This window comes from Myxocyprinus asiaticus, chromosome 27 (assembly GCF_019703515.2).
Source record: "Myxocyprinus asiaticus isolate MX2 ecotype Aquarium Trade chromosome 27, UBuf_Myxa_2, whole genome shotgun sequence".
In the NCBI taxonomy this organism is placed as follows: Eukaryota; Metazoa; Chordata; class Actinopteri; order Cypriniformes; family Catostomidae; genus Myxocyprinus; species Myxocyprinus asiaticus.
Genome location: NC_059370.1, coordinates 15943980 through 15964007, shown reverse-complemented (window position 1 = coordinate 15964007; position 20028 = coordinate 15943980). Strand labels below are relative to the sequence as shown.

The window sequence follows — 20028 nt, the reverse complement described above, 5'->3', positions numbered from 1 at the left end:
TCGCAAATTCACGATTGTGCTACAAATCCCTAATCTCTCTCTCCTTGTAATAGAATGTTTCCAGTTTCAACTCTGGAGAAATGTTTAAAGAAGATTTGTTTCAACAATGTCCCACACTAGTTCATTGGCTAGATTACCTGAGTGCAAAGCCACTGTTAGGTCATTGGTTAGCACCAACAAACTAACCACACAGCTCTCGGTTTGTTCACTGTTTTGTGTTGTCTTTGTGCAGGGTTTCTCCTCTTCAGAAGTCTGAGGTGGTGGAGATGGTGAAGAAACAGGTGAAAGTGATAACTCTAGCCATTGGAGATGGAGCTAATGATGTGGGTATGATCCAGACCGCTCATGTAGGTGTTGGCATCTCTGGCAATGAAGGACTGCAGGCTGCCAACTCATCCGACTACTCCATTGCACAGGTGAGAAACGATCAGATTACAGACTACTGCTGAGAGAAAGTGTAATCATATTAACATTGGACCAAATGGTTCAGTGCTGTGAGATGTTTAATACTTACTATGCTTTGCTAAACTATAATAAATAAACAGAAATGATCATATTTAGATTAGCTATATAGAATAAATATATAACTAGATATATAACAACTGAACCAGAAACAGGTTTTGAATATATCAATATTTTTTTATAGATTATAGAATATTATAAATAAAAGTAAAGTAGAGGTGAAGATTTGATGTCAAAATATGTTCTCCTATCACAGCTTAATGTTCTGACACAACTATAAGTGGGTTGATTGTGGCTCTGTGACACTAACAAAACATTGTAGCCTCATTGGTTAAACCAATGGCATGATTTGTGGACGGGTCTGTTTGTTCAGCCAATGGCAGATAAGGAAAGTGTTTGTGAAACCTGTTTGAAAACATTATTTTTGCAATTCCGTTAGGTGATCCAAGAGGTGCAGAAATTGCACACTTCACCTTTAAATAAGATTTGAAACTGCAAACAATTAAATGAATAAGTAAAAAAAAGATAAGCAACTACGCTTGTAAAACTGCGTGCATATCAGTTCTCTGGTACCTAACACTTCTGCCTTGTGTCACTATAGTTTGACTCCCAGGAAATCAGTCTGGATCTAGATTATGTAGCTCGGGTGAAAGGTTAAAACCTGTTGCTCAGATTCTGCAGTCTGAGATAGCAAAAAGGGTCGGTGAGGTCAGTTTACATAGCTGGAGTGAAACAGGACCTTTCCCTCTTATGTAAACTTAATTAAAAAGATGTTTTGTTATTCACAGATTTTGATACAGCATAATCTTCACTGTCCAGGTAACAAAAGAAAAGCTCAAGTGTCGTGGATCGCTGTCAACACTGCTCTCCATCTCTGTCCCACATTTCATTTCATGTTTTGTGTGGTTCTTGGAAACAGGAGTCACACTTGTTTTTCTGTACAGCCACATGCAGCCTCAAGCAGTCTGTTCTCTGGCCTCATGCATCGGATTACTCTAGAAAGCATCTTGTCTTTTCTTAAGTACCCTCATCGTAATGTAGGTTGAGGCAGGTGGAGGTGCCAGTGAATGCAGGCAGGTCGTCTGAACTGCCTTCCAGCTAAATGGCTCGTATGATGCCTGCTGGATCAGACGGCAGACTTTAATGTGCACTACAGCCAACTTGCATTGATCCATCATCTGTATCCAATGTCATGTTGTATTGCACCATAAAACTTTTCACAATGCTTCTTCACTTAAATTGTTGAACTAGGTGAAGACTTTAATGCAGATGATGTTATATAGACTGAAGTTTAAGTTTCACTTTCCCAATTAAGCACTTTGTTCAGGTAAGTTTTTATAATGGTTAAAGGAGTTTTTGCCCCTAGTGTTTTGACTCTTTTATCTTTTACTGTATATGAAGCTCAGCAACAAGCAGAGGATCTTGGCCTTTAAGAAAAGGGACACTGAGAGATACAATAGGACAGGAAATAATTGGAAGAATATGTGTCAATGGGATTGGGAAATGAAGCATACTGAATTCAAACTTTCGTCACCCACATGAGCACCATGGCTCAATGTGTGGGAATGTGCACTGCTTGGCTGCAGTATTGGGAACTGTGAACAGTTTTAATAAAGTCTGTGGTTGGGAATCAAGAACTAGTTCTCATTAAAGGAATGTTCCAGGTTCAATACAAGATAAGCTAAATCGAAAGCATTTGTGGTATAATATTGATTACCACAAAAATTAATTTAGACTCATCCCTCCTTTTTTTTTTTTTTTTTCCCCCAATTTGGAATGCCCAATTCCCAAGTCCTCGTGGTGGCGTAGTCACTCGCCTCAATCCGGGTGGCGGAGGACGAATCTCAGTTGCCTCCGCGTCTGAGACCGTCAACCCGCGCATCTTATCACGTGGCTTGTTGAGCGCATTACGCCATCCACCGTGGCATCCACGCACAACTCACCACACGCCCCACCGTGAGCGAACCACATTATAGCGACCATGAGGAGGTTACCCCATGTGACTCTACCCTCCCTAGCAACCCAGTTTGCCAATTTGGTTGCTTAGGAGACCTGGCTGGAGTCACTCAGCATGCCCTGGGATTCAAACTCGTGAACTCCAGGGGTGGTAATCAGCATCTTTACTGACTGAGCTACCCAGGCCCCCGTCCATCCTTTTCTTTAAAAAAAAAAAAAAATAGAAAAATTCTGTGTTACAGTGAGGCACTTACAATGGAAGTGAATGGAGGCCAATTTTTGAACATTAAAATACTCACTGTTTCAAAAGTATAGCCACAAGACATAAAGGATATGTGTGTTAACATGATTTAAGTGTGATTAAAATCACTTACTAACCTTTTCTTTGTAAAGTTATTGCCAATTTTACAACTTCATTACCATGATGATGTAATGTCAACAAATCCTAAAATGACAGCAAAAATGACAGTTTTAACAACTTTACAGTTCAAATAATACAGGAGTTTTAATAGAAGAAATGAATGCAAGTGCTTTTATAAAATTATACGCTTCATATTTCTGTGTTTTAAACCCTCAAAACATTGGCCCCATTCACTTCCATTGTAAGTGCCTCACTGTAACCTCCATTTTTTTAAAGAGAAGATGGAACGAGTCGAAATAAATTTATGTGGTAATCAACATTATATCACAAATGCTGTCGAATAAGCTTAACTTGTATTGAACCTGGAATATTCCTTTAACGGGTCTTGTTCCCTTTTTTTTTTTTTTCTTTAAATACCAGAACTGAATTGTTTTCATGACATTTGATTTTATTAACAGTTCTTAAACATTTGCATTCTTCTGTCAATGCAGATGGGACACTATACTAAAATAATCTGGTGTAATCTGCATTAGTATTCAGCAGTGGTGACAAAACGATCGCTGGTTACACGTATTGTATTGTGACATGTAGTACCTGAGTCATAAACCTTTTTTAATGAATTGGGTCAATGCAATAAATGGTACTTAAACTTAAAAAAAAAACGTTTTAAATGCTATCAAAAGTAGTATTGTTTTTATTATTATTATTATTATTATTATTATTATTATTATTTAGTTTACAGATCCTTAGAAGTACTAGAATCATTAATGAAATTAAGAAACTGGAATTGTAGAATTGGAATCAGAAACAGAATAATTAAATACCTTACTATTCCCATCCCTAATAAAAACGGAGATTCCCATCCCTAAAAATAGGATCAACCACTTTCTGATACAGAGTAATTCATGCACAGAACACTCACGGACTACTGGGGACGCACCATCACTGCTTTATAAACTGCTGTTGCACCCAGACTCTTTAGGTTTGTTTGGGGTCTGCTTTGAAGGTGTGATTATATCGTTTACTTTAAAGGATACATTAGTATGCAAACCTTGCTGTGTATGCAACTTTCAAAACATCCTGTGCTTCAGCCCCACACTGAGTCCTCCACAGATCAGCAGAATTTAAGATCCAGAACTGCACACCCAGACTCCAGCTGTAGTCTGTCTCTCAACAGTTCTCTCTCCTCACATGCAGAGGTCAAACAATTGCTGTGCCCCTCAAACACCTTGTGTACCCCTTACATCCCACACTGCTGTTTCTGCCTCTGTTAGAGTGACCTGGCTGTTGGTTTTACAGGAGTGATGTTCACAACACGGTCAGGTTCAGGTGCCTCCCAAGGAAATAAAACATCCCCTGTCACTCCTTATTCATTGATTATGACTTTGTGCATGTTTACATTATCTATCTACACTGCATGGCCAAAATATGTGGACACCCCTTCTAATTTGGCTAATTCAGCTACAGTCATTACTAACAGGAGTATAAAATCAAACATATAGCCATCCAATGTCCTTGAAACAATCATTTTTAGTATAATTGGGTTGCAGCATGACAGTGTTTCTGTGCACATTGTGAGGTCTATAAAGAAATGGTTTACTGAGTCTGGTTTGGAAGAATGTGACTGGCCTGCACAAAGCCCCAGCCTCCACACTGAACACCTTTGGGATCAGTTGGGATGCACACTACAAGCTCCATCGCCCATCAGTGCCTGACTTCACTGATGCTCTTGTGTCTGAATGGGAGCAAATACCCACAGCCATATTCCATCATCTACTTTTGGCCACATATAGGGATGTGTAATTCCGACCTGAAAATGTGACCCCTCATGAATTGTGTAAATCCATTAAAGAAATAAAAAGGGAGCGGGGGGCGGGGGAATGGGATGGGGATGGGTCGTATTTCATCAGGGGTTAATATGTTATCTATTTTTCACCCAGACAAATGTCATTGCTACGGCTGTTGGCAGGTTACAAATCGCTAGCTGCAATTCCAGTGTTACTGATGTGAAATTTGCAGTGAAATCGTGAAATTTATCTTCACTTATAAAGTACTCATTGCCAGTATACTGAACTGTTTGTCTGTATAATCATAAAACCCTATAGATGCAGTCCAAACAAAAAAAATGTTTCAGTCTAGACTAAGTTTTCCCCAGTTTAGATCCGGAAATGAACTTGGGTTACGGATGTAACATGAGATTTTGGGAGACCACCAGAAATAATACTAGCCACATGATGAAGAGGGGGCAGCACTCCTAAGAACATATATTTTTATTCATTGTCATTTTCTCATTAATATGGAAAAATCAGCATGACAATTGTTCGCTATCCCCCCACTTTGCTTGGTACATCACATGCCTGCACATAGTGTAAGTTTCTCACAATTGTCAGTGTACTTTAAAACAAAACATTGGGAAATTGGGATAATTAAAAAACAGTATTATGATTCAGTTCAGCCCAGAGAAGGCAATAAAATGATTTTATGTCCCTCTGCTTTTCAGCAACTAAGGAAGTCTTACAAAACAGTCTGTTGCTGGAATTTACAAGAATGTTTGTGAGAAAGCTGGAGTCCTGTCCCTCCAACTCCAGGCTTCCCGTTGCCCAGCACTGAAAAGATTGTCTCTGTGTTTTTTAATCCAAAATCCTTTCAGTTTTGGCTGAGGAACTGTAGTTCTGTATAATATCAATCTTATGTAAACGAATAGCTTTCATTAACTTATCTCCATGTGTCTTCCCTCCACGTTCACAGTTCAAGTACTTGAAGAATCTTCTGCTGGTTCATGGCGCCTGGAATTACAACCGCGTGGCCAAGTGCATCCTGTATTGCTTCTACAAGAACATTGTACTGTACATTATTGAGGTAAGAAGAATAAGAAATTTGGGTTGGGCCATTGGTATATTCTAGAGCAGTGTTTCCCAACCACTGTGCCGTGGCACACTAGTCAGATGTCAGGTGTGCCGTGGAAAATGATCAGATTCCACAAAATAAATCAGGGCTCCAGACTGAGACTAATTTTTCAACCATTTTTTCCTAACAGTTCAATTAAACTTTGCAAGAGGTTGCATTGGTGCAACTACAAAGTTGGCTGACTCTCTGATTGTGCTCGTCGTTTTTTTGTTCCGTATGAGATATATCAAACGGCAAATGTTCCAAACGCGAAAGGAAACAGCTTTACCCAGATCAGTCAGTGCAGCTCAATGGACAGATCAGCGCAGAGATGTGCATTTACACGCAGACCGGTCTCGAGCGCTCAGCCGCGCAGAACATCATAAACAGAGCTGCGAGAAGCATGGGCTGGGTCACGAATTCAGCATTGATTATTTGTTTAAAACCTCTATGAAAGCCCATAATGTGTCGATGATTAAACCAGTGCGACCGACTCGGGTGCTTGTGCGACCATTTGTAGAATTTAACACCGGTGCTACCACTCTTAAATGTTAGTCTGGAGCCATGTAAATAAATAGATAAATAAAACATTATTTGCTGTGGCATTGCAAGAATTAATTTGCAAGAACAAATTTAAAAATAAGATAAGATGCATATTTGTTGTTTTATTCATTACCCAGTTAGCACTCTTGCCACCTGTGATCTCATTATACACCATACCTACGTGACTTGCGTTTTTTGCATAGCCGAATTTCAAACATTATGAGTAAACACGCAACTAAAATGGATAGAAAACGTGGAAGCGTCTTGAAAAGGAAAACTATCAACGATGGTTATGTGGGACAGTGGGATAGAGGTGTGCCATGGGATTTGTTTAATTGTAAAAAGTGTGCAGTGGTAGAAAAAAGGTTGGGAAACACTGTTCTAGAGTATAGGTTTAATCCTCAAAACAAAGTCAGGACATGTAACAAAATATATAATTAATTTGATTTGAAGTACTTTTAAACCCACCGTAATTAAAGTGATGGTTCATCCATAAAATAACATTTTGTAATTTACTCAACTTCAAGTTGTTCCAAACGTGTGAATTTCTTTCTTCCATGGAACACAAAAGAAGAATTTTTCCAGAATGTCCTGCCTCTTTTCCATACAGTAAAAGCATTTAAATCACCAAAGAAGTAATCCAAATGACTTGTACACTATATTCCAAGTCTTCTGAATCCATACGTTAGTGTTATCAACAGACCAAAATGTGTCATTAAGAAGTATCTCTCAGTTCACATTTGCGCTTATTCAAACCTGAAGGTGATTTTTGCCACAATTGATGTCAGTAATACAACGATGTCAAACACCATTTGTTATTGTGTATTTTGTAACCAGTCATGACATGTCATGTTTAAATGTGCTAAAGCGCAAATGAGATTTGAGATTATGGTTCTTTTTTGGAACTTGACAGCCCACAGTCACTATAAGCTTTCACTGAATAGGAAGAGCACCATGAAGATTCGGCTAAACTTCTCCTTTTGTGCTCTGTGGAAGAAAGAAACTGGTTTGGAATGACATGAGGATGAGTAAATGATGCGAGTTTTCATTTCTGGTGAGCTATTCCTTTAAGAGGAGAGTTTCATAACATTACTAGTTGTAGTGGTCCCTATGTCTCATTTGTTGTTTTAAAAGTACAAGCCTCTTATTACATTATCGATTAATGTTGTTTTTATGTAGGCTGAATTAACCACTTTCCCAAATTCACTGGCATTGTACGTGTCGGTAGGGGTGAGACTCTGTCCGGCTGTAGGAATGCAGGTCTGTCAATGTGGAGGCCACAGGCAATCCATCTGTTCTGGAATTTGACAGTTTCCAGCCCTGGTGTTGATAGCAGTTTCAGAGACTTGACCAAGAGCGATCTGACAAGTTAAAGGGCTGCTATCAGCACCAGCTTTATCACAAGAGGTGTTTGGCCATTTTGATCTGCAGCTGAAAACACTTTGTTTAGGAGACCTTACACCTTGACGATAAGCTTTAGGTTTTCTCAGGAGCTGAAAGAAGACTGACTTGGTAGCAGAAAGAGGTAAAAGAAGGAACATTAAAGTCCCGCCCATCTAAAGTCATCTTTCGGGCAAAAGTCATTGCTGTTGTAAATCAAACCAAAGGTATGATGAAAAATATCCAGTTTTACTCCTCATAAACAATGTTGTTCGGCTTTTTGGAACGCTTGATTCTGTTTGGTCAGTACTGTCCCATGCAATTTCCTATAAATAGTACATGTGCTCTTCTCACATGCAGTAACAAATTAATTTAAACTCACCTTAATATTTCATGTCCTTTTACTTATTTACTTATTAATTAGCTGTATAACAAGCCACGTAATATGCCGTCAGCCGGTCATTATCGCAAAATAAACCAAGATAGGATGTTATACAGTGTCTTATCACCCTAAAGGGTTTTATTTACGATCACGGCCGGCTAACTACATTAAAGGGATAGTTCACCCAAAAATGAAAATTCTCTCATCATTTACTCACCCTTATACCATGTGTGTATGACTTTCTTTTATGTGCTTTTTGGAGCATCAACTTTTTGGCATTTGCATTTTATGGACCTACAGAGCTGAGGTATTCTTATAAAAATCTTCATTTGTGTTCAGCAGAAGAAAGAAAGAAAGTCACACACATCTGGAGCATGGAGTAAATGATGAGAGAATTTTCATTTTTGGGTGAACTATCCCTTTAACCTTTATTTTAGCCAAATTCTACAAGAACTACAAGAAAGGGGAAATGGAGAAAAACCTACTCGCACTTTTCCTGTGGTATTTATCCATTTTTATTTATTTTTTTATAAAAACGAATGCCTTAATATGAAGGTCAACTAAAGTACTCTGTAAATTGGCCATTGCGCTCAAAAAGAGATTTTGGAAGTTACAGTACACACTCTTGCATTTCTGAAATTAAGACATGACATCAGATATGTCCAACATCACAAGAGCATTTACATTGAGGAATAAAGGCAACATACGCAGCAGTCTGAAACCAGCACTCACGAGCCATGCAACCTCAACAGAAACATGAGCACTTCAAAAATCCATCTTTTCCCCCTCAGCCCTCTAGCTCTTATGTGCCACTTGACCCATGAACCCTTCTTTTCCTTCATCTTCATTTTGTTTTATGTGCTGTGGTAAATCTCTGAAAAGCCCCACAAATTCCTGCCTGTTGGCATCCAAAGACTGTCTGGGACTGTGAGAACCAACGTGTAGAGATGAATCAAGATTTCAGATTACCATTTCTTTCCCCCATGAAATGGTTCACCCAGAAAACAAGAAAAGGCCATGACATGGTCTGAACTACCACACAAACCAGCCTTTACTGAACGATACAGCGCAGCATGACAGGAATAGTTTGTGACATAAAACAGCTTAAAGGGATAGTGTGCCCAAAAAAGAAAATTGCCATGATTTACTCACCGCTGTGTTGTTCCAAAACCATGTAACTTTGTTTCATGGAATGCAAAAGGGAAATATACTGGCCACACTGTTCGATACATTAGACGCAACATGTCAGGTTTAAGATTAATGTTGAGGACTGTCGTCTCTTAAGCAACCAAATTGGTCCGGTTGCTAGGGAGGGTAGAGTCACATGGGGTAACCTCCTCGTGGTCGCGAGTAAGTTGTGTGTGGATCGCGGAGAGTAGCATGAGCCTCCACATGCTGGGAGTCTCCACGGTGTCATGCACAGCGAGCCACATGATAAGATGCGCAGATTGACTGTTTCAGAAGCGGAGGCAACTGAGACTTGTCCTCCGCCACCCGGATTGAGGCGAGTAACCGCGCCACCACGAGGACCTACAAATAGTGGAAATTGTGCTTTCCAAACTGGGAGAAAAGGGGATAAAATAATAATAAAAAATGACGAGGACTGTCAATCGATACATTTTTAATCAAACTAATTATGAGATTCTAATTAAATAAATTGCAATTAATCACATATGACTTAATGCATAATTAATTGCATAAATTTTTTTTTGAATTTTTTTGTGGTAAGTGATGTGGTAAGTTTGAATATGCAGGAATGCAATTGAGATATGAGAGCTACAGCGGAGGGTTAGACAATAGGTAAATAAAGGCTCAAATTTTGGTCTTTTCGTCATATCACATGGCTTCAGAAGGTTTGCAATATAGTGCACATGTCATATGGAAATTTTATTTAACTTTTGCAGGATGTTGCTTTTTGGTCATTATGGAACTTAACCCCTCATTCACTTTCATTATATGGAAAAGAGTGGCCAGTGTTTCGAGACAAAAAGTAAGTTATGTGTGTGGAAGGACATTAGGGTGAGTAAATGTTGACAGTTTTCTTTATTGGGTGAACTATGCCTGTCATGTTGTGCTGTGTCATTCAGTGAGGTTTGGTTTGTGAGGTAGATCAACCTATGTCATGGCCTTTTCCTGTTTACATGCTTTTGTCCTATTTAGATATGGGAATTTGGGAAGCTGCTCTACAGTCTTGTTTCCTGAATGTAGCAGAGATGAGTTGGTTTTTCCCTCCTTTTAGCATTCTACAGAGACTGGATTAAATCCGTGGGAATATGCAGGCTCTCAAAACCCTGTAGCTGTAAGCAATTATGGCTCAATGAATTTGATATTTGAAACGTTTTTGGTACATGTTGCGCGGGTAGCTTTCATGTTATTTTCTTTGGGTTTTGCCGTGGGTTGTCGTATTTTGTTCTTCAACAAAAGTCCACCTTGAACACAAACATTTCTGGCTGTGATCACATTTCACACTTGCTCATCAATCAAGAAACAACTGATTCTCTTTGCCTCTGTTTTTCTTACTTTGCATAAGAGGAGGCAAGCAACAACTACATACAGTAAAAGGCCTTACTCGAGCACGCCCCATGCATACGTCTCGCCACTTTTCTTTTTGTCCTTTTTCTCTATAAGTTCTTCTTTGAGAACAAAAAAGCGCCCAGTGCACCCCAGCTCTTGGAGTTGAATGTATCTGCTTTGTTATGAGCAGAAAATGCCCCCCCCCCTTCTCCGTAAGGGGCTTTTGGAGTATAATAGGGTGAAGCTTTACTGTTTCCTTGCCTCACACCAAAAACAGCTCTGTTTTGTAAGGGCCTGACAATCAAGACACTTGCTTCCCAAGAGTCGCTTAAAGGGATACATTTGTCGCTCTAATAGGTTTACCTTTGAGTCCATGAAGACTTTTCTTCATTTAATTTTTCCGGACGTTAACCTAAAGGAAGTAGAATGAGGATGTTAGTGACCATTTTAACATTCTCAACTTGTGATTGCAATTTTATACTCTGGTGCCTACCTAGACAGCAGGTTATAGGGATAGTTCACTCACCCATATGTTGTTCACAACCTGTTAGACTTTCTTTCTCCAAAAGAAAGAAGAATGCAGTTGCCTATGTAGGCTGTAGACAGCAAGGCAGCTCATTAGGTTTTGGAACAAAGCTCTAGAATTTTTAGAGCTTGTTTAGAATTATTTTCATACAGTTCAACTGTAACCACACCACAGTACATACTGTAATCTTCCCCTTTTTGTTCTCAAATTCATTTAAGTCTAAGTTAACTTCATTAACTTCACAGAATTTGCTATGCTTTTTTAGTCCTTATTTTGTGGTCTTGCATTCTTTCCACATGAAAAAAAAAAAAAACTTTTTAGAAAGTTAGTTGGATTAGCTGCTTTGAGACATGCAGAAAGCCTCTCTTACAACCAAATTACTGTGCGTGCTGTCATTATCCTGCTGGGATCTTGAGAGCTTGATTGACAGCTCTTCAGCAGGCACCGGCAGGGCTGACGGATGAGTAGCATTTCTGAGGTAATTACAAGGGCCTCATTCAGACAGAGCAGCAGGCTTAAAGAAAGACTGCAGGCCTAAGAAGAGGCCCAGGGCCTGGCAATTTCTCTGGTGCCATCATTGTAAAACGTCCAACTGGTTCTTTCGGTTCTTCTGTCGCTCTTTCACTCTCTCACACACACACACACACACACACACACACTTAATGCAATTTAATGGCTTTTCTGTATTGGCTTGCCCTCATTTTTCTGGATAGGGCCTTCAGTTGAATTTTGAAGAGTCCCCTTGTCCAGCTTAAAGACCCAATGAAATTCAAGTTAAAGTTTTGTGGCTTTTAGTTTATATCTATTAGCTTTGAAGCCATCTATATGCTAGTGTACTCTTAAAGGTTTTGAAGTCTTTACAGTCTGTCTCTTCGGGGAAAACGAACGAAAAATATTGATGACTCATCCTGCTCAGATTTCTGTCCAATGAAATGGTCTCTAGATTGAGAATGTAATTATATAATGCCTATTGGCTTTTTTTTTAAAAGGAACAATCCCTTTGATATGTTGCACCCAAACTTCCTGTTTCAATAGGAAATATTTCAACACAGGAAAGAAAACGCTCATCGAACAACTTTGTACTGTACTATAGATCGCTTTACACAAGTTTTTTTTTGCTGAATTACACAGAGGAAAAAAAAGAATTGTTGAGCAAACTTAAAAAATCAGGACAACATGATGCAGTAAGATTTTGAGTCCTCTCAACAACAGTTTAATTGTCCTCAGTAACATTGCTTTTAGAATGAAATCTAGGTGAGTTGGTACACCATCTTGGGCAAGGACCCCACTATAAAAGCCAGCTCGTAAGATGGTCCAAGATGATCTACCAGCTCATCCAGATTCACATCAGCTTGTAGGTACTCAACCACTTAAACCAGCCTGAACCTGCTAATGACCAGCTTGGATCGGATAGAAACCAGCTATCACGTTCTAGAACACCACTGTCATTTCAAGCTGGTTTTAGCTGGTTTTTCAAGCAGGCAAAGGGAGCGAATGGGGCTGTCTGTATGTCTTTCTCTCTCTCTCTCTTTTTCTCTTTCCCTTCGATCTTTTCCGCCAAACCTCAAGACATAGGATGGGATTGGAATCACTGATTTCAAAATTCCTTGAAAAATATGCCTAGAGCCCTCTTGTTGCATCTCATGGGGAAACACAATCTCGCTCTCACACATACACACACTCCTCGCTTTTTCAGATTGCGCAGCAGAGGGTAGAGGCCAGTCACACCTCCACGCCGAGCTGCTCTGAATGAGCGAGGGAAGGAAAAGAAAGGGAGAGACCCTCCAGCCTATGTCCTCAGTCTCTAATGAGAAAATCAATGAATCTGTCTCATTGAAGGAAAAGGGAGAGAGGGGTGCACACAGGACCCAGAAGACCAGGCCAAAATGCTCTCTCATATGCATGTACCGTCGCCCATGAATAGAGGCTTTATTTTGACTTAGCACAACAATATCCTGCAGACTGTAGCCCCTGAATGAGAGCGACTCACATTAATTCAGCTCTCTGACCCGCCTGTTTCTTTACTAGCATGCCACCGGCCACAACCAATCTGTATGTTATGTGGCTTTTGGGCAAAACTGTGTATGTGAGGCTCCTCACTGTCCAGAATGTAAGTGCACCATGTGATTTGCATGCTAGGAGGAAAATAATTTAATACATGATGTGGTATTAGTCATCTGCCATCTGTGTTTGTGTTTCTGTACTTCACTATACTGCCGTGCAAGGCAAAACGTAGTAGCTACACAGTTTGTCAAAATTAAGCTATGACCAAAATCTGGAGTCTAGGGACCTCCAAGGAGGGCGCAAGCAGTGCTTGGGGGTCCGTGGAAAATTTCAGAGAATAAGAAAAAAATAAAACTGCTCATAAATAATGCATATATATATATATATATATTTAAGTTTTACTAATTTAATTTATTTAAACACGACACAATTAAATTTATGAAATTCAAATGCGTAAATCTTTGTTTAATTCTGTTGACAGCCATACTTTTTAACTGTAAGAAATAAAAGAATTTCTGATTAGTTTTTTTTATTTATCATTTATTTATTTAGCTGATGCTTTTTATCCAAAGCGATTTTGTCTTTACAATATCACACTTCCTATTTTTCTCACACAGTATAAATAGGTCTTTATATTTGAAAATACTCTATATAGCTGCCTTAATATCTTAAGAAAGTGGTCCCTCGCAAGGGGATCATCATATTTGGGGGTCCTTCAGGTCAAAAAGTTTGAAAACCTAGTCTTAGACCAAAATCTGTCCTATGACAGAAGGGTTTGGCTCAACTATGCTCAGACTGAGAGAAAAGAGAGTGTGAAAATTGCTATAAAATCCACTTAAGCCAAGTAAATTTTGTAGCCTTTTTTTCCTCAGTTTCAGCTTTGTTATAGTTACTAAGATTTGCCTTATAGTATAGTTAGGAGACAAAATTGTTTATTAATATGAGCAGTGCTGCGAAAACAGCAAATACTGTTTTCTAACATAAAACAAAGGCAAACACAATATACAGTTTTTAAATAATAGTTATTTACTGAAGCAACCTTGAAACAAACCTTTTTGGAAGAATGTTCTGACTGATGAGTCGAAAGTGGAATTGTTTGGAAAACAGGGGTACCGTTACATCTGGCGTTAATCAAACACAAAATTCCATAAAAAAGAACATCATACCTGTGGTCAAGGATGGTGGTGGTAGTGTGATGGTGTGGGGATGCTTTGCTGCTTCAGGGCCAGGGAGACTTTCAATAATTGAGGGAAACTTGGATTCTGCTCTCTACCAGAAAATCCTAAAGGAGAATGTCCGGTCATCGGTCCATGAGTTGAAGCTCAAGCGCAACTGGATTATGCAGCAAGATAATGATCCAAAGCATAGGAGTAAGTCCACCTCTGAGTGGCTCAAAAGAAGCAAAATGTAAGTTTTGGAGTGGCCTAGTCAAAGTCCTGACTTGAACCCAATTGAGATGCTGTGGCAGGACCTTTAACAGGCAGTTCATGCTCAAAAACCCTCCAGTGTGGCTGAACTAAAGTAGTTCTTCAAAGAAGAGTGGGCCAAAATTCCACCACATCATTGTGAAAGACTGATCTCCAGTTATCATAAATGTTTGGTTGCAGTTGTTGCTGCTAAAGGTGGCAGAACCAGCTATTACGTTTAAGGGGGAAGTTAGTTTTTCACATTGGTGATATAGGTGTTGGATAACTTTTTTGCTTCAATAATATATATATATATATACACACACACACACACTACCGGTCAAAAGTTTTGAAACATTCATTCTTTATTATAATTTTTTTTCACATATTAGAATAATAGTAAAGTCATTAAAACTATGGAATAACATAAATGGAACTATGGGAATTATGTTGTGACTAAACAAAATCCAAAATAAATCAAAACTGTGTTATATTTTAGCATCTTCAAAGTAGTCACCCTTTGCCTAGAATTTGCAGACATGTACTCTTGACATTTTCTCAACCAACTTCTTGAGGTTTCACCCTGGGATGCTTTTTGAACAGTATTGAAGGAGTTCCCATGTATATGTTGGGCACTTATTGGCTGCTTTTCTTTATTATTTGGTCCAAGTCATCTGAGTTTTTTAAAGTGTGAAGTTTTGTTATAAAGGTAGAGTTAGGGTGTGGAGTAGGGTTAGTCTGTATTAAATCTAATTGGCTTTATATTAAAGCACTAGAAGTCTTTGGTATCTCCTCATTTAGGTGTGTGTGTGTGTGTGGTGTGTGTAAATCAGGGTTTCAGAAGCAGCAGCTCTATTTTAAAAACAATATCACGGTAGAATGCACCTGATGGAAAGAGAAACAGGAGTTGGAACGGGTGGGCGTGACTGTGGGGGGTTGTATTGGGGGAGTACGGCCTATCCTCCTCTCTTTTTCTCTGATGGAGGGGAGAGGAAGGGTGACAGACATTTGTTTTGGGAACATTTTCACGCATTGGCTCACACAATTGAATGAGAGGGGCTGGTGGATGTGCTGTGTGTGTGTGTGAGGAGTGCTGCTGGTACAGGCAGGGGCCATGGTCGGGGGGGCTCTGTCAAAACCCCAAAATTTGTAGCAATTCATGCTTTCAAAATGGAGTTAAATGAAGCAAGGAAACGTCTGCCTGGCTGTGGCACTGCATAGCAGCCCTGGGGTCTGCTCAACAGCACGCCTCTCGCACACATGAAGGGTTGGTTAGCGTACGGTCATCTTTACAATAATGGTGGTCCGATGTCATTTGTGATTATCAAAAGAACTAGTTGAAAAGTGCCACAAGAGATCTAAACTTGAGTTTAGAATGAATTTTTCTCATTCATTTTCAGTGATCTTTCCTTTTCTCATTTGAGGTCTTCTCCATGGTCTAAATCCTTAATCCCAGTTATTAGCTTTATAACCTTTAGCTGGAGATCAGCTGTCATTTAGTAAAGGTTGGTGGAATTAGACCGTTTGCATTGACTGAGACTGATTTTTCTTTATATACATTGGTGGACAAAAGTTTGGAATAATGTACAGATTTTGCTGTTTTGGAAGGAAATTGGTACTTAAATTCACCAAAGTGACATTCAACTGATCACAAAGTATAGTCAGGACATTACTGATGTAAAAAAAAAAAAAAAAGAAAACAGCACCATCACTATTTGAAAAAAGTCATTTTTGATCAAATCTAGACAGGCCCCATTTCCAGCAGTCATCACTCCAACACCTTATCCTTGAGTAATCATGCTAAATTGCTAATTTGGTACTAGAAAATCACTTGCCATTATATCAAACACATTTGAAAGCTATTTGGTTCATTAAATGAAGCTTAACATTGTCTTTGTGTTTGTTTTTGAGTTGCCACATTATGCAATAGACTGGCATGTCTTAAGGTCAATATTAGGTCAAAATGGCAAAAAAGAAACAATTTTCTCTAGAAACTCGTCGGCCAATCATTGTTTTGGGGAATGAAGGCTATACAATGCTTGAAATTGCCAAAAAACTGAAGATTTCATACAAAGGTGTACACTACAGTCTTCAAAGACAAAGGACAGCTGGCTCTAACAAGGACAGAAAGAGATGTGGAAGGCCCAGATACAACTAAACAAGAGGATAAGTACATCAGAGTCTCGAGTTTGAGAAATAGACACCTCAAATGTCCTCCGCTGCCAGCTTCATTGAATTCTACCCGCTCAACACCAGTTTCATGTACAACAGTAAAGAGAAGACTCAGGGCTGCAGGCCTTATGGGAAGAATTGCAAAGAAAAAGCCACTTTTGAAACAGAAAAACAAAAAGAAAGGGTTAGAGTGGGCAAAGAAACACAGACATTGGACAACAGATAATTGGAAAAGAGTGTTATGGATCTTAACCCCATTGAGATTTTATGGGATCAGCTAGACTGTAAGGTGCATGAGAAGTGCCCGACAAGATAGCCACATATATATATATATATATATATATATATATATATAATGAGGTTTTAGACTTTTATATATATATATATATATATATATATATATATATATATAAAAGTCTAAAACCTCATTTATTTGGACAAAGGCTGATCTGTGAACAGATGCTTCTGTTGTAAGACACTGGGGGTTGATCAAGGTTGGAAGTGGTGCTGATTTACGAGCTGTTCTTATCCCCCCTGGCTGAAGTCATTGGAACTCCAGCACTAGCATCCAGGCAATCTCTCTCTTACTCTCTCATATCTAAAGGGGGCTGTCTGCAGAGTAATGATGTGTTAAGCCTAGACTGTGGCTTCACATGACAAGATAGTACAGCTACTTTGTTTTGATGTTTTGAAAGCAGTACGTTTGCTATAACAAGGGTCACTATTTTTAAATGCCAACTCATACAGTAGCTTCTTCTTGATATTTATAGTAATTATAATATTTTATTAATTACATTAGTATGGTAAAATGTTACGATTGTGCTCTAAAGTACAATGCGGGTCAAACGTTTTTTTTATAACATACCATACTTAATCATTTATAATTTATGAGAATTTTAATATAGAACTAGATAGGGAGTCGCATGGCGAAATGTGTAGGGCTTTACTGGTTGTTTAGATCAGTGTTACTTTCAGAAATAATTATTAATTATTTCTTTAGTTATTAATTAATATTTAAATTAATTAATTGAATCTAACTCATTAAAACCTCATGGGGCTCCAGTAAATGTAGTGCGCTACGTTTAGGAGCGGGTTTGGTTATTAGCAATAATAAATAATTATCAAAGACAATTATTAATTATTAAAATCAATAGAACATTGATGAGAATCAATGTTAGCTTTTTTAATCCTTTAAATCAACAATTATCAAAGATAATCGTTCATTGTTAACATCGATGAAACACTAATTAAAATTAACACTAGCTTATTGATCATTCAAATTCAACAATCATCAAAGATAATTATCAATTATCAAAAATCAATAGAATATTAATAAGGATTAACATTGACGGGGCACCACCCTGGAATCAGGGACTAATAACCAGATAGTAAAACAGTCTCAATATTAGATTGTTTTCTTAGGAAAATCGACATCCGAAGAATATCGATTTTTGGGAAAAAACAGTGAATGAAGGCTTGAATCCGAGCACTGACATCCCGTCAGCATGACACAGACGTATGCAAAACAAACCAAAACACTTCTCTTTGTAATATAAACAAAGTTTACTTATGCAGTAATATCAATTAATAATTAATACAATGCAGTCAATAAACTTCCAACTTACAACTACAAACTAAACAGTGATATGATTAGATATGGAAACTAAAATAATCCTATAACACATAAGGTGTGTGTGTGTGTGTGTGTGTGTGTGTGTGTGTGTGTGTGTGTGTGTGTGTGTGTGTGTGTGTGTAAGGAGGGACGTGCACAAAGTGGCGGACGTGACTCTCGTGGAGAGTATGTCACGCGAGACTTCCGGCCAGGGAATATGACTGCGAATGGGGGCGGAGAGAAACCAGTCAATGGCGTCTACCAGTTACTGCGTGTATTCGCTTGTATGATAGCTTAGGGACAAAGCTGGGCTTTAGCATTAAGCTATCTAGGAGCCAAAAATGTGTGCCAGAATGTTTGTGAGGGGTCGTGTGTGTGTGTGTGTGTGTGTGTGTGTGTGTGTGTGGTTAGTACGAGAGAGAGAAGTGACGGCCCTAAAGCTGATTTCACAATCATGGGAGAGAAAGTAGCTGTTAGTTCATCGCTCAGAGACGCGGTGGACGGCTCGTAAACAATCCCGCGTTCTTTAACTCTTTAATGGATGAACTCAGTTTACCTGTCTCACCCGCGATGGTGAAATTGCACTACAGTCCAATTTGGTTGAACCACAATATAGCAAAACAAATTCGTGATAATTAATATCCTGAGTATTAATAATGAGCGGACATGGCGGTCCGTAAACTGTACAAGCAAAAAACCTTGAAACACAAGAATAACACACTATAATATTCTATCTCTGCCCAGACGTAAACCTCTTACTTGAATCGCATGAGGACGCAGGTAGAATGTGTTTTCCTCCGTCCTTTAACTCAGACCCGGTTCCTTGAGGCTCGGGTGATGACGGGAGGCCGTTTCCTCACTCTGTTGGCGGGCACGGCTGTTGATTCTCGGCGGGTTGGCGGAGAACTCAGAAATGTCGACTTGATTGAAGATGGAAGAGAAATCTTTCATCTCTTCACTTCTGCAGGCAAACGGATGAAGATGCGGATTGCTCGGCGGTCTCCTTCGGATCCGTTAGAGTGTTCGGTTGAACACAGAGTAATCTCAACTCGTCCAGCGAGATGGAGATTGTATGGCCACAGTTTCAAGTCGGACGTTACTTTTGTGCCACGAGGTTGCACCTGAGAGCAGCGATGAGCTGCGTCTACAAACTGCAAACAAAGTTGCTGGAAGCAAATCCCGGAAGCATTTCAGAGGTATTTCAACTCCTGATGATGTCATGTTTGAGGAATGTTCTGTTGTGTGCCTCATCCAATAGGAGTTGAGAGTTCGATCCTTTAGTGAGCAAGGCTTCATGGATTTGTAGTCTGTTTTGGACTCCCTTTGTTTGATTTTGGTGCGAATTTTATCAGTATAATTTACGACTTGGAATGTGGGGGCTTGAGTTAGGTTTTTACGACTGTGTTAGGCCTGCCTTTGTCTTCTCTCTGAATACATGAGGCCCAACAAATGTGAGGGTCAGACTTGAGAACGGCGAGCTCTGCACACTTTGCTAGTTTTTAATACTTTCTGTTTTATAAACCGGTGAGATTGATACACCCTGTTCCATAAATGCTCTATGAAGTCAGTATGTCAAAGAACTAAAAATCCTCAGGCTCTGGAGACATTAAAAGACACTTACATGCTCAAGCTGATACCCCGGACAAGGCCACAGACCGGGGACTCGGTTTGGATGGTGCGGTGGGAGAGATTCAGCAGCAACTGTCGAGCATGTCGGCAATACTGGCGAAGGTCATTGCAGACTTGGAGGATCTTGCTGTAATATGTTGATTGATCACTGCCATGGAGACGAAGTTCTCGGAGTTGGTTACAAGAATGGGGGAC

General features: G+C 39.2%; 1 protein-coding gene across 4 annotated transcripts in view; it reads left to right on the top strand.

Moving 5' to 3' along the window:
* LOC127417775 (phospholipid-transporting ATPase IA-like) overlaps positions 1 to 20028 on the top strand; it is a 215299-nt gene that overhangs the window by 151904 nt on the left and 43367 nt on the right. For all 4 annotated transcript variants that reach the window (XM_051657995.1, XM_051657994.1, XM_051657993.1 and 1 more), the window contains 2 exons: positions 233 to 416; positions 5528 to 5638. In XM_051657995.1, coding sequence (XP_051513955.1) covers positions 233 to 416; positions 5528 to 5638 — 295 coding nt within the window. The remainder of the gene's footprint in view (positions 1 to 232; positions 417 to 5527; positions 5639 to 20028) is intronic.